This window comes from Rhododendron vialii, chromosome 9a, assembly GCF_030253575.1.
Source record: "Rhododendron vialii isolate Sample 1 chromosome 9a, ASM3025357v1".
In the NCBI taxonomy this organism is placed as follows: Eukaryota; Viridiplantae; Streptophyta; class Magnoliopsida; order Ericales; family Ericaceae; genus Rhododendron; species Rhododendron vialii.
In genome coordinates this window covers 37,948,681-37,963,755 of record NC_080565.1, presented here as the reverse complement: position 1 = coordinate 37,963,755, position 15,075 = coordinate 37,948,681, and the positions used below count along the sequence as shown (strand labels likewise).

The following is a 15,075-nucleotide window of genomic DNA, read 5'->3' as shown; positions in this document are numbered from 1 at the left end:
CAATTTTTTTATGGCATGTTTCGGAAATAGTATGCATTTAACACCCGGATCCCAAAGAGTTTTATATATTAAAAAAATAGTTAAAAGATTAAGTGTTCCAATTCTCAATCCATTTGAACCGGTGCGAAAATCTTATTTTCCTGATCATTTTATCCTAAAGGGTCGTAATTAATTTTTGATTATAACGCTTTCATTTTAGTATCTAAATCTTTTGTAACTTTGTTTGGTTCTACAGTTATCCTAGGATTTTAACAGGAAAACTTTAGAGTTAAAAAATAATTACGACTCTTTAGGATAAAATGATGAGAAAAATAAGATTTCCGCACTGATTCAAATGGATTGAAAATTGGAACGCTTACTTTTTTGAGACTATTAAATAATATAAGAGAAATTAGGAGGAAGAAGTGAAAATAATATAAAAAAGAATTGCTATAATATCTACTCTTCCATTTTCACGGTTTTAATGGCGTTTTTCACATTTGAACTTGCATCAGTTGCCCTATATATAGAATACCAAACAGGACAAAGGAGAGCAAAAATGGGGAACATCAGTGGCCTCAAAACGATGCAGTTTTGAGGTGTGGGTAGGGGCTTCTGCCCCTTAAAGGCAGCAGAGCCCCCAAGTCCAAAAATCATTGCCATCTCGTACTTCATGTAGTACTATTATTCAACTTTTGGTCTGACACATGCCTCAAAATCATTGCCATCTTGTACTTTTCGCTTATCAACAATGCTACTTACACAACGATCTAAACATAACAATTTACACAATCTTTCACATACATGTGAGGCCCACACATAGTAATATGTGTGAAATCCACATGTATATGAGAAGTTGTGTTTGATGTTGTGTTTAAATTGTTATATGAGTATCATTTTTGTTCGCTTATTGCAATATCAACCCAAGTGTTGTATTTTATACTCTGTAGAATTTTTTTTATAAAAAAATCCATCGAACTTTCGTACTTCTTTCTATTTCATCATCAAATTAACAAAACCATTTATTTCGTCCTTTAACTATTCAAAATCCATCAATTTTATCTAAATCCTAACGCCCTTCACCTTTTTGGACGGAAAATTCAGCACATGACTTTTTGAAAGGCAAAAATGGGATTTCGCCTCCCTTGAATCTAGAAATCTATGGGGTTCATGTAGAGAGAGATAGAGAAATGGAGGGAGTAGGGTATAATAAAACGACCAAGTGCCACCCATTACCCAGAGAAGCATCAACACAAAAACCTTGTCTCAAAATTCCACACTACCTTTTCTTTTTTCCTTCTTTAAATCTTATTCATTCATTCATTCTTTCTTTCTTTCATATGTTTATTTTTCTTGAGCTTAATTTTGGGAAACCATCATTGGCCTCCCCTCCATCTCTGTTCTGCGAAACAATGATTTGCGTTTTCATTTTTTAACAGCTGTACTTATTTGTAGAGAGAGAGAGAGAGAGAACACAACCTGGCACAAACCACTTTTTGGTGTCCAAATTTGGTGAAAAACCTTTTTATTTTTTTTGCTAAAATAGAACCAACCATTGAAGAAAAATGACAAAATTGGGCACAAACCCACTATTTGGTGCCAAATTATAGAAACAGCTATGGTCAATTTCCATTTAGCATGGGACTTTCTCTTATGTTGTTTGCATGACTGCATGGATCATTAATAGTTGAAATAATCAATTTCTCTGACATACATATGTAAATACATATAAGAATCTTAAAAAAATACTAAGTACTATGAAAATTTTGATTTTTTTGCACTAATAAATAAATACAAAAATATATTAACATCGTATTCACATCCAATTGAATTTCAAGGGTTACTTATAACTGAAAGAGCTCAAAAACTCAACCCAATCCTATTCTATGTACGTGAACTCTTAATCCTAAATTATTATAAAGTGGAACTTGAGTTTTTTTTTTTTTTTGTTAAATTCTTTTGAACTAGTTTGACGAGCTGATTATTTCTGGATACTTCAAAAATAAATTAATGGATTGGTTTATACCCGTAAATGGTCAGCAATCAATGCCAGTTATCAGTGGGACCGCATTTGGTTGATATATAAAGAAAAAGAGGAAAAACTTGTTTACAAACTTTTCCGTGTATTCGAGTTTACGGAGCTAAATCGCGTGCGTCCAAAGCATATTGGACAATCCGGATTGTAAAAAAACTATTCGTGCGAAGAGTTAAACTCTTCTAGGGAATAATTTTTTCAAAATCCGAACCATCTAAAACCGCCGTTTCCGTGAAATTTTTTATCTCAAATAAAAACAAAAAACAGGAAAAATAGAAAGAGTCAGGCAAGGAACAGAGATGCTAGGGACAAATAAAATTTATCCCGAAAGTACACCGAAAAGATCAATTAGTGGTTGAGATTCACTTTGATGTGTGTGACATAATCATCAAAGTGATTCTCAACCATTGATTGTTATTTTCGGAGTACTTTCGGGGTAAGTTTTTTTTGTACCTGACATTCCCCGACAAGGAATTGACTCTTTACGCCACAAAAAATCCAGCACATAATACCCCCCCTGTCTCTCTCTCTCTCTCTCTCTCGCTCTCTCTCTTCGTAACAACTCACAACCAACTCACGATTCTCTCGCGATTACTCTACTCCCCCCCCCCCCCCGCCCCCCCTTCTTCCTTGCACCACAGCATTCCAAGATCGATTACTTCATCTCTCTCTCTCTCTCTCTCTCTCTCCGCTGCAAATCGATTTGCAGTAATTAGTAGGTAACTTAGCGCTGCTGAGTGAAACAAGAGTAATAATGGAAAACGACACCGCAGGGACCGGCGCGTGCTCGTCGGAAACGGCGAATGGGGGCGAAGTTGTTTGGAGCTGTAACCAATCTGATGCTGCTTCCGCTGATCATCTCGTCGTCCTGGTTCATGGAATTCTTGGAAGGTCTTGTTTCACTATATCTATCTATCCATCCGTATGTGCACTTATACATTTAAATTACGCTCACGTCCACGAAGAAATGGCCTTGATTTGGTTTATAAGTTATGATGCTTTGACTAGATCGCGGGTTCCTGCAGTTTTATTAGGTTTCGAATCTGTTGTTTGGTACGTTTTGGTTTGTTAGAGTTGGAGATTGAGCAACGCAGTTCGGAAGTTGAGGACGTTGGAGGTTTTTCTTCGTTCAATTTCGTTACGTGGGACCAAAGAGTAGAGAATTTGGACTTTTCAGAACATTCCTCAGCTACCTAGCGATGCTTTATTTGGAGGGAAATTTCCATTTTCAGCTACTAGTGTTTGAGAACTTTTAGTGTTTGAGCTTGTCCCGCATTGGTTAATAGCCTCCAAAATTGTAAAACTAGTATATGAGCTTGGCCGCCTCTAGTCATTACCAACTGGTTTTAAGTTGGATGTTTTAACATGGTATGAGAGCTAGGATTTTAGGGGCTTTTAGACAAGACTATTGATTGATTGTCCCGTTGTTTGTGCCTTAAGTGCATCTTGTTACGATAGGATTGCAATGTTATGGATCCTTTGTTTACATCTCCACATGCGGGTCGGGCATCGAGAGTGCCATAGAGCGCCCTCTCCAAAATTAATTATACCCTCCAAAATTAGTATCTGAGTCCAAGCGCCCTCTCCACTCATTGTCAATTGGTTTTTAGTTGGATGCTTTAACATTTAGGTTATTGTTCTCTCTTGCTGTTGTAGATTGTGCACATGGCCATGTCATAGGAACAAACAAACAAAAAAAAAAAACTAGAAAGATGAGATCATATAACCTAGATATACGGAACCAAAACACTCTTGTGCCAATATTTTTGTTGTGTAACTGGATTCTTGTGCTTTTCTTTGGAGATTGTGTTTCTATACTTTCTAACGGTTGGGAATTTCATGTTTTTGGATGAATTGTTGTATTTGCTATTCAACAAAGATGTCGGAATTTCAATTTGATGGTGTCTGATTATGGATTCAGGAGTTTCTGAGCTTAGAAGCTTGGCTATATTTTATCCTCGAATGATGTTTTCTGTAAAGTTTAACATGCAAAGTCTCACCAAGGGTTTGTTTCTAATCACCTTTCCTTGTTCCTCACCTGTTTTTCTTCTCTTTTCACTAAACCGCTTGATTTGCAATTAGAAGTTGCCGTGAAGCTTACACGGTATACATGACAAAGACACACATAAGTCAATCATCTTCTCTATTGCACTCACAACATGCCCTAACATATCATTGAAAGTGTTGTTATTGTTGTAAACCTCTTGTACATATATATTTGCTTTTTTGCCTGCTTTCACTTGAATATCTCCTTTGACAAGATTTTCCGTAGAGAAGGAACCACTGGGAGTTTCTAAGCGTGACTGAGGGCTAACTGAAAGGCAGGATTGTGTTTCTAGTGGTAGATCTTGACAGAGAAAAAAGGATGTTGTACACCATTTCATGGGGATTGTTTTGTCTGAGCAACTTCGCTTGATGTTTTTGTGGAATGCTTCTGCTCTCTCTAGATATACTTTTACTTCATGTTGATCATGAAAATATTTGTTGCCTGCTTTATGTTCTCATAGGTACTAATTTCTTTTTTCAGTGCTACGGATTGGAAGTTTGCGGCTGAGCAGTTTGTTAGAATGCTCCCTGATAAAGTCTTTGTCCATTGTAAGGAGGATTGTTAAACCATCCATCTTTCACTAAACCCCCCCTTATTTCCAAATGATATTGGTATTCATATGTTTTATGGGCATGGGTGACGGGTGCAGATATGCGTTCAGGTGTCGGGTGCATCTAATTTCATCATAAGGACACATGGCACGCTGAAATGTCCATAAGTAGTACTCCTTTATTTCTCTATTTTCTGGGATAGATGGTGTTTACAAGTGGCCTTAGGACATTTCATCCATGATATAGACGTTTTATGTATGATTTTTGTAACTTTGGGCTACAAAATATGTTCGATAAGTGAATGTTCTACTCCACATGTCAGACACGGATTCTGTAGCCTTATCCGAGTGTCAACAAGGAAGTCCAAGTGACATTAATTGGTGCATTATGGTGGTTAAGTTTGTTATGTACTATATTTTGATTAGCTACGTTACTAATCTGTCTTTCCTTCATTCTTCTGGAGTTTGCCCCGTATTTTTACTGTCCAAGGAACTCGTTTATCGTACCCTCAGTTATTCATGGGCTGATCTATCCAAGAATAAAAATGGTCGGGTAAACGTATGGACCAATCAAAGATTTAGTCATTTGACTCCATGACGGCAAAAAATTGTTGGCAACTTGCTACTAATTACTACGTCATTAACTTTATTTGATGCATGTTGTCGATGTTGATCCCACTAACAAAGGAGAAAACATCGATCATCTCTTGGGAGCAATAGAACTCATTATCTATTATTGTCTTTTTGTTTCTGAAATCTAGTTCGCTGATGATGCCCATACTGAATTATATGCTAAGTGTGTTTGTTGGATAGCTGTTCTAGTAGATACACTTATCTGACTCCCTTTGCATAATTCAAAATCCAATGTACGGCTATCTATGCTAGTTCTTTTAGGGGGATTATGTTACCTTAAAAATTTTGGAGATTAAAGTTCTAAATGCCATTTCTTTGTCCTGTGATTTCATCGTTACCAAAACAATGCGTTTGACATCAGTATGTGATACGAAATTATTCAGAGTCTATGACATATGGAGCACCTATGAGCTCCCTAATGTGTCAAATTTTGGCCAATATCTGGTTGACATGATTCAGGTTCAACCCATTATGCATGCTGCAGAATGACTCTGAATTTAGTTCACTTATTAACTATGTTTTATGCTGAAAATCAGGGATAGTGTAGCCTGTATACATGTGTAATGTGAATTATGTGATGATTGAGATCTTGGTCGAATCTCAAGTTTGTTAACGTGCTTCACAGGTAGTGAACGAAATACGGCTTTGCTGACGTTAGATGGTGTGGATGTAATGGGCGAGCGATTGGCAGGGGAGGTTTGTTCTCTACTTTTTGTTCCATCTTTGCTCTACTTTATTGTCCGACTACTTCACTTGAGAATAAGTTCTAAATCTGCTTACTTTTCAGAAAAACGCATCATGTTGCAGTTTAATATTTACAGAATGCATAAATTCCAGGTCCTCCACATGATCAAGCAAAAACCGAGTCTACGTAAGATTTCCTTTGTGGCACATTCACTTGGAGGACTAGTGGCAAGATATGCCATTGGGATATTGTTTAAACCTTCTGGGAGGGAGAATGCGAAGGATGTATTGTCAAAATCCTGCGTAGAGGAATCAAAGGGTACAATAGGCGGTTTGGAGCCTATGAACTTCATTACTGTTGCAACTCCACATCTTGGTTCAAGGGGTAATAAGCAGGTATGTTTCTTGCTTCTCATCATAGTCTTCAACCATGCTGAACATTTGATGGTGTTAATCCAGCTTTGAATTGTTGGTGTCTATAGTAGGAACATCTGAATGTTATTTAGTAAAATCCAATATAGCGATACAGACATGTGACATGGATATGAATACACACGCCACAGGCACACCGAAATGGCGTTTTTTGAACAGAAAAAGAGAGGACACTATACAGGGACACGGCAATAAATATGTATGTGGACATAATAACTACTTGATTTTTGCATCACGGCATATCCTCATTTTAGTGCAATTAAATAATAAGAAATCATTTCCGGTTCTAATTCAAGGAAATGAGAGAGAAGAAACAAACGCAACTTGTAATTTACAAATTTGCTTTATAAAGAAATTGGAAGTTTGGAGATTTAAAATTTGTGGAACTCTAATCTAAAAGAGAAGGGATTAATAGGTGTACAGAGATAGATTGTTTACAAAAGAGTCTGAAACATAGTGGGAGTCTATGAAGCGCTGACACCTCTAGGGTCGACGTTTCGCAATGTCTGGACATGGGGACACGTGGGGACACCTCGGGGACACGTATGGGACATGCCACGTGGCGTGTCCCATAATTTAATATAAATTTTTGAGGGGGACACGGCGGGACACCAATGGGGACACGGCGGGGGTCAAAGTGTAATTTTTTTTTAAAAATTTGGGGTCAAACTGTAAATTTTTAAAAAAAAATTCAGGGGTTAAACTGTAATTTTTCAATAGGGTTGTATTGAACTTATGGATGTCTTGTTTTGTTTAAATGGTATTGGAACTATGGAATTTTCGTTTTGTCCACATTTTGCCATTTAAATTTGGAAAAAAATTGAAAAAAAATATAAATAAATAAATAAATATACATGTGGCGTGTCCCCCGCTGTATCCGTGTCCCCATTTTTTTAGAATTCTCCTGTCCCCGTGTCAGTGTCTGTGTCCGTATCCGTATCTGTGTCCGTGCATCATAGATGGGAGTGTTTGGCAAGTGGCAGTGTCTCCCACTTGTCTTATGCGGTCAACCCACGTGCCTGGAACTGTCTGTGCTTGTTTGAGTAGAATGTTGGTTACCTCCTTGCATGATGGCACCCCCAAGAAAACATGATGCAATCTGAAAAAACACAATGACCAGGTGGTGTGGAAATTTGTTTGGTATCTTAGCAGAGAGAATCGGTGGGGATGCATCTAGCCACCTGTCTGATTTTTATGCTTGAGAATTGGTAGCTTGACTCGTCCAGCTTTATTTAAGCTTTTTTATTCTCTGCAATTGTTTTTCAAGAAATAAAGTCCTACATCTGAGGTATATTTTTTTTTAAACCCAAGGTGGAGTACTTCATCTTTGCAGTCAATCGCATTATATACCATAATTTTGTGCGGTAAGCAATTGATTCATTGATAGAATAGAGCAATATATACACAAGCAAAGGGCATACTCCGACCACACAGATCCAACTCTGCTAACATGCAGCAGAATGTTAGAAACGGATAGCCGATGCCCGTCAAAAAAGCAGAGGTTAGCCAACAAAAAACTAAAGAAACATCCAAGAATGGACAGAACACCACAACAGAGAAAAAACCAAACTGACTATAGCTGGGTTGATACTTGATGGTGTTTGGCCATCGGATGTTGAATCTGAGCCAATTGAAATGATGCCCGCCCTGAGATGAAACCGTGTGGTTGTAGTTTTATTGTTATTGATCTTTGGTTAATTTGCTTTCCATATGCAGGTACCCTTATTTTTTGGTGTAACTGTGTTGGAGAAAGCTGCTGTTCGCTTCAGTCATTTGATATTTAAGAAAACAGGCCAACACCTTTTTCTTGCCGATGACAATGGTGGAAAGCCTCCACTACTCAAACGCATGGTGGAAGATTGCGATGAATTTTACTTCATGTATATTGCTTAAGCCCATCTTAAGTAAATTTCTCTTTCAGATTGTTGGTTTCTTTAGTGGTCAATGCCACTAAGTCTTCTAGCATATAGCTGTTAATATTGTCACCAATCATTGATGCAGGTCTGGATTACGTTCTTTCAAACGCCGAGTGGCATATTCGAATGTTGGCTATGACCGTATCCTGTTAATGCCATTAATTCAGTTCTCAGTTTTATAATACAGACTAAGAATATTACACATTTTCCCTGTTTTCCTTTATATCGCTATATGCAGATATGGTGGGCTGGAGAACAGCATCAATTAGACGTAATACTGAACTTCCTAAGGTAACAGACTTTACTTGCATATGGTTATCATGCTTAATGCCGGTTGAAGTTCAATGACCAAATATTATATTGCTCTTCAGTGGGAGGACTCTTTAAATGAAAAATATCCACATATTGTGTATGAAGAACACTGCAAAGCATATGATACAGAGGTAACAGAGCATTGTGATTCCATGTTGACGGAAGATGACGATTCAGATAAGCTAGAAGGTTGGTATCTTCATTGAGTTGTACATCAATAGACGCATATTTGGCATCTTACTAACAAGTTTTTGCAACTAGCTTTTGCTATTCACAGTTCACATTTTTACTTAATGGAGCATTGCTTTAATTAATGTTTTGTTGGTTTTGATTGTGCTTCTTCTCCAACTTTTTCTGTGAACTGTGTTGTTCAGAGGAACTTGTTACTGGCCTATCGCATGTGTCATGGGAAAAAGTCGACGTCAGTTTTCATAGTAGCAGACTGAGGTTTGCTGCGCATAGTGTGATTCAGGTAGCTCTCTCTCTCTCCACGGTATCACAACTTAGTGCACTTTGTGTCACAACTTTGCCACTAGGACAAGATCACAAGATATTACATATTTGTGGTGTTGTGCGCCAAAAATATATATTGTTGGCTGCAAATGAAGTCAAATTGGATATTAGCTTCTTTCAAAAATGTTTTAAAAAGTTTGACCGCCTCTCTTTCATCAGCATTGCGTCGTATGTCTAGAAACTTATCTAGTGGATACAATACAGGGAGAACAATAATATGTAATCCATTGGTTTGGGAACGCTCCCTCTATTTTTTGGCAAATATTGTTTTTTGGTCACTTCCGTTGTCTAATCTTTGTATCTTTCATATCATAACCTCTTCTAATGATATATGGTGTAGGTCATTGATTCAAAAATCTTATCTCCCGTATCTTTCGTATGATAACCTTATCCCAAAACACAGGAACATACATAGTATCTTGTTATTTTGAAAACAAAAATTATTGTAATATTTGCTTTGAAGCTGATTCCTCTTGGACAATAATATCTGACAGGTCAAAGATCATTACATGCATTCGGAAGGCACAGATGTCATACAACATATGATCGATCATTTCCTTGTTTAGATTCATATCAACTCCAGCTTCGTGTTGCAGCCAAGGAGGGATGGTGTATTAGGTGAAGCTTTACGAATGCCTTTTATCCGAATTGAGAAATTTTTGTTTTGGGATCACAAGGGTTGCGGTAATGACTTCCTTGGTTGCTGGTTGAAAAGCTGCAAGGCTCTCAGTGATGACTGCTCTACACAAGACCGTTGGATAAGAAGCAGCTACAATAGAAATTATATTCACTCTCTCTTCCGCTGTACATGAATGCACATGATCTATCAAAGAAGTGTGGATATAAAATGTTGTCAATCCTTAATTCCTTATGTATCTGTGTGATCTATCTAGTATTATTTGAAGGTGGAAGAATGCCAGACAATTCTATTCCTCAACTCATAGTTTCATAGCAGCGGGTGTCGGTAAATAAGATACAGTCTGCTATATCGAAAAGCAAAAATTTCCCAGTTCGTTCCAAAATGACATTGTGCAAGATCTTTACCATGTTATTTGGCTCTAGCAGGTTTGGGCGAGAAAAATTGGAGCATCAGCTGTTGAACATGGAGCTGTAACTATCTGAGGCCTCAAGGTGAGTTCCATCGTCGTTTGTGATGGGAATTTTGGAATTACATTTGTTATTTGAAAATTGATGTTTATAGACAACATGGCGGATGACTTGGCACCATTTGTCAGAGTTTACTTATTTGGGAGTAAAACCACTCTATTTAGAAATTGTCCCTACACCAGTTTGGGTTTTCCATTTCATTCTGTTCCTAATCCATCCTGTTGCCATGCCGGTTTACCGATTATAACTTTTTGCTAAAAAGTACCCAAATCACCAAAAAGGTGGAATTATATGAACCAGGAAACCTTCCGTAACGAGAAGCTAGTAAAAATCGATTTGTTTTGAGCAACACGAGGTTGTTCTGAGGAAATCTAGATTAGGAAGACACCAATAATTCTTTAGGTAACGAAGACAGTCGACTATAGTTCGGTGTTCATGTGTTTGACTCTGCCAGAATCGAAATACAGAGAAGTCCATTCTCGTCATGATACTTGCTTTCAATTTGTACCATTTTGCAGCTGTTGTGGACGATGAAATGTTTAGACATGTGAGGGGCTTGGGGATCTTTTAGTCACATATTCCTTCAAAATTACCTTCGCTCCAGCTCTCAATCCTCGAACTCATGGATTTGAGTTGGTTGAGAGATTTTTGAAAGATTCCTTCCCGCTTATGATCTCGCACCCGCACTCACATATGCATTATGTGACTTAGTTGGGGACAAAGCTTTGTGCAACTAGCACAAAAGCGGACTTCGGGTTGGTATTGTGCAGTGAGGTGCACAGCACCACCGAGCCGTCAGATTGTGCATCCGACGGCTCAGATCTCATCTCGGCAACCAACGATCGAGAGCCGTTCATTACTGAGATGAGATCTGAGCTGTTGGATGCGCGATCCGACGTCTTGGAGGTGCACAACACAGAGCTGTGCGTACCACTGCACAACACCATCCCCTAATTGCACAAAAGCAGGGCCCCCAATAGCAAGTTGATCAAGTAGTTGTGGATTGGCCTGTTATGACCTTGATAGACACTGTTTGTGACCTACTGACCGTTAAGGCCCACCAATTTAAATACTACACGGATCAACCTGTGGGCAGTGGCCGACTATTATTATATACATGCACCTACCAATCTACCATACCAAGTGGAGCCTGGGCCCTAAAATTGATCTTGATTTGTTCATGTCGGCTCTATCTCTCTATTCTGTAGTGTGTAAGCTATGCATTTATTAGCCACTGTGTACCTGAGAACGCTACGCTGTGAATGTCATTTTTCTTATTTCTTTACACAAAAATTGGAACAGGAAGAAATAGATTTTGCACCAATTTTCTTAATTGCCTTGTGTCTCTGTTTCGTATTTGAATTGTCAAAGCTACTTTTGACTTGGGAGAAATTGTCAAGGCTGCTTTTAACTTGGGAGAAAATGTCAAAGCGGGGTTACTTGAGAGTTGAGTAACTATGGTTACTTGAGAGTTGAGTAACTATAGCAGACGCGGGTACGCCATCAATTTGGTTCAAAAGGGTTATTGCCAAAACACCTTTGAGTTTCAGAGTGACAATTAGTTCAATCTTAAACTTTTCGATTTGAGATTCATTACGCATGTTGCGAAAACACAGGGGTTTACGTATACCCAATCAGAAAGTGACAAGGAATCTACCGACTATTAAACCTAAGTTTAAATCAGATACATACCATTCTACCTTCGTTAGCTTCACTTATCGATTGGAGTTGCAATAAAAATAAAAATAAAAAGAAGAGAAAAATAAGAACATATGTACGAGTAGTCTCGTAGTATGACTTTAACCAAAAATATCACGTTTGTCTTCTCCAATAACGTAATAACTTCACCACCGAATAACAAAGCAAGCTAGTTACAGTTTTGTCATTCTACTAAACATCATAGGGTAGAAGTATACCATTAAATTAGATTTACTACTACTAAAGATCAATGTTCCTCTTACCTCAGCTCGAACCTACAACTTCGCTCTTGAAAACAAACTTCAAGGGCCACTTGGCCTAAGCCCGAGTCTGAACCACCTATTTGACTCAGCATAAAGATTTGATAGTATGGTCAGTTTCTTATAATAAAGGCGAAAATGAACAATTTTTGTTTGATAGTTACATACTTTGAAGCTTACTTTACAAGAAAATTGACAGAACGTACGTAAAAGATGATTATTATTCACCAAATTATGTGAACATTCAACCTATTTGGAGGGTAATTACTCACTCTAATTACATGTTCATTCATTCTATTGGAAGGTTAATTATCCAACCAAACATTACCTAAAGCTTTACAGAGTTCTCAATCTATTGCCCCATTAAAACACCGTTAACCTTCTAACTTGGCGACGTTAACGGCCAAACCAACAGAACAAACCTTTTCGACATCCTCAAATCCCGGCGACTCTCCTCCTCCTCTCTCAACTCCGCCCTCCCTCCTCTTCCGTCCAGTCTTCGCCGGCGGTCCACACTTTCCGGCTTCCAGAGGAAAATTCAGGACAGCCTTCCTTCCCCTCATCTTGAAAGCCGCACAGTCATATGCTCTGGCAGCATCCACGGCCTCATCGAACGTCCCGAGCCAAACCCGGGCCCCGTTCCTGCTCTTATCTCTGATCTCCGCCGCGTACTTTCCCCACGGCCGCCTCCTAACCCCTCTGTACTTCCTCCCCTCGAGCCAGCCCGAACCACTATCCGCCCGGCCAAATTGATCATGCGGGTCTGAAGTTGGCGGTGCGGAGTACCGGGTTGGGTCTGAAAGGGGAGAGGTAGAGTCGGACGAACCGGATGGAGAGAGAACGGGGTTGACGACGTCGGAGGAAACAGAGGAAGTGGTGGAGAGGTTGAGGGTGGAGATGAATGACTCTGTGGAGGTGAAGTCGCCGAGGAGGTGTTCGCGAATGAGGTCCAGAGCTGAGAACTCCTCCGTCGTTGTCATCATGGAGAGAGAGAGAGAGAGGGGAAAGAAGTGATGAGACTGGATGTACTAACTACGAAGTGTGGTTGTGGGGTACGTATAAAAAGGGGTAAGTGAGTCCGGAGGTTACTCCGGTTGTGGGTTTGCTAGCTCTCATATACGAGAAATTTTTCAGTGTCGGGTGGATATCATGTTACTAGGCTGACGTGGTGTCCCAACAAGCACATTCGAGCCCTCCAAAAGTGTATTGAACGACTCAGACTAAAACACTATCTCTCCTCTTTCTCTCTCCAAAACCGAGCCGTCTAAAACCAAAATGGACGGCTCAGATGTGCTAAGCGGACACGACATGGTACCCGCTCGGCAATGAAAATTTTCTCCTCATATACATTGATCAGGATTCGATTCTTGAGGTCAGGCTGCAATAATTTTTTTTTGTGAATATTCTAATCGCGTCATGGATGATCTGTCTTTAACCGAACTAGAGAGAATATTAGTCGATGTGCGCCTAAAATGGCTCGGACATCCTTTATGGTTGGAAAATAAGGGAGAAAAAAACGTGAGTGGGAAAGGTTAGTGAAGAGAAACGGGTTTCACGTTGAGTTCTTTAGATTTTATGGAACGGAGAAGAATCCCTTGCGTTGTTTCAATTCAACCTTATCCTTTGTCCTGGAGTACTACTACTAGTACAACTTGGTGCTATAAATTGACAGCAGCGATTGGAAATTCGAACAAGTTAGTTAGCGCAGTAATCTCGCTCAACAAACACTACCTTTCACCGGGAATGGTTGAGATGCACGCAAAGACATCACGTGACCGTGTCCACCCGGCACTGAAAAATTTCTCCTTTACCAGCCTCTCTAGCGCCAAGGAAAGATTAGCTAATGTGGGTGGCAAAAGAAGACCAAATTACCTCTCACTCTTTTTGTATTCTCAATGCAATTATTTAAGGAAAATTCTAAAATCCTGACAATAGTAAGTATGTGAATGTGTATTAAAGGGTGTAAAAGTGTACAGAAATACGTGTTTTTCTTGTCTTTTAATATGTTTATCGTCAGTCCAATAGGCTGACAATAACAAGACCGATTATTTAATGGTGGTTCGAGATCATGAAGGAAGGATGTTGGGTGCTATGACTGTGCCAATCCCAAATAGATCATCAGCGGAAATTGTGGAAGCCGAGGGATTTCGGATGGCTTTGGACTGCTCCATTTGCTTGACTGGAAGATCCAATGTGGTGGTGGGTGATGCACAAGCGGTGATCAATATGTTGCAAGGAAAGAGTCAGATTAAAGCATGCCTAGAAGTTATTGTTAGGGATATTTTATCATTTATTTGTCATTTTTCGTCTCGTTCTTTTCAATTTGTTCCTCGTAATGGTAACAGGGTGGCTAATGCTATAGCCAAATATGTCCTATCTTTAGACTCTCCGTTAACTTGGCAACGGAATTTTCCGAGCTGAGTTCATAGAAAAGCTACTTTTGATATTTCATCTTTGCATTAATAAAAATACCAGTATCGATTGAAAAAAAAAAACTACTACTCAAAAAAAAAAAAAAAAAAAAACTACCACTCAAATCAAGTATAAATTATTCCTCCTTCTTGAAGTAATCTCCTGTTATAACATAGCTCTAATTAACTTTTTTCTTTATCCACCCAAAACCTTATCTGCGCGACATGGTGAAGCAATTGGACAAAAGCGTCAATTTATTTTCAAGCAAAAATAAGTGTCAAGTTATACGTAGGAGGGCTACAAACGAATAGAGTCGTTTGTGAATTGTTCGTGGTTCGACTCGATAAAGGCTCGTTCAAGTTTGATTCGGATACTAAATGAACCAAACCTGAACCTCAATTTTAGGCTCATTAAATAAATGAGCTGAACATGAACTTGACAGTATTCAGCTCGATTAGGCTCGCGAACCTAAAATACATATATATACTCTCATAAGA

General features: G+C 38.8%; 2 protein-coding genes across 2 annotated transcripts; one reads left to right on the top strand and one right to left on the bottom strand.

The window, feature by feature from the left end:
- Positions 1–2,503: 2,503 nt before the first annotated feature.
- Positions 2,504–10,048, top strand: LOC131300024 (lipid droplet phospholipase 1-like). Its single transcript, XM_058325651.1, has 10 exons — positions 2,504–2,905; positions 4,542–4,609; positions 5,870–5,940; positions 6,082–6,324; positions 8,077–8,240; positions 8,362–8,417; positions 8,515–8,567; positions 8,648–8,777; positions 8,963–9,060; positions 9,596–10,048. Exons 1-10 carry the CDS (start codon positions 2,769–2,771, stop codon positions 9,665–9,667), a joined length of 1,092 nt encoding a protein of 363 aa, XP_058181634.1. The 5' UTR covers positions 2,504–2,768; the 3' UTR covers positions 9,668–10,048.
- Positions 10,049–12,369: 2,321 nt separating this feature from the next.
- On the bottom strand, positions 12,370–13,244 carry LOC131300023 (ethylene-responsive transcription factor ERF106-like). Its single transcript, XM_058325650.1, has one exon. The coding sequence runs from the start codon at positions 13,147–13,149 to the stop codon at positions 12,541–12,543; it is 609 nt and encodes a 202-aa protein (XP_058181633.1). The 5' UTR covers positions 13,150–13,244; the 3' UTR covers positions 12,370–12,540.
- Positions 13,245–15,075: the final 1,831 nt, after the last annotated feature.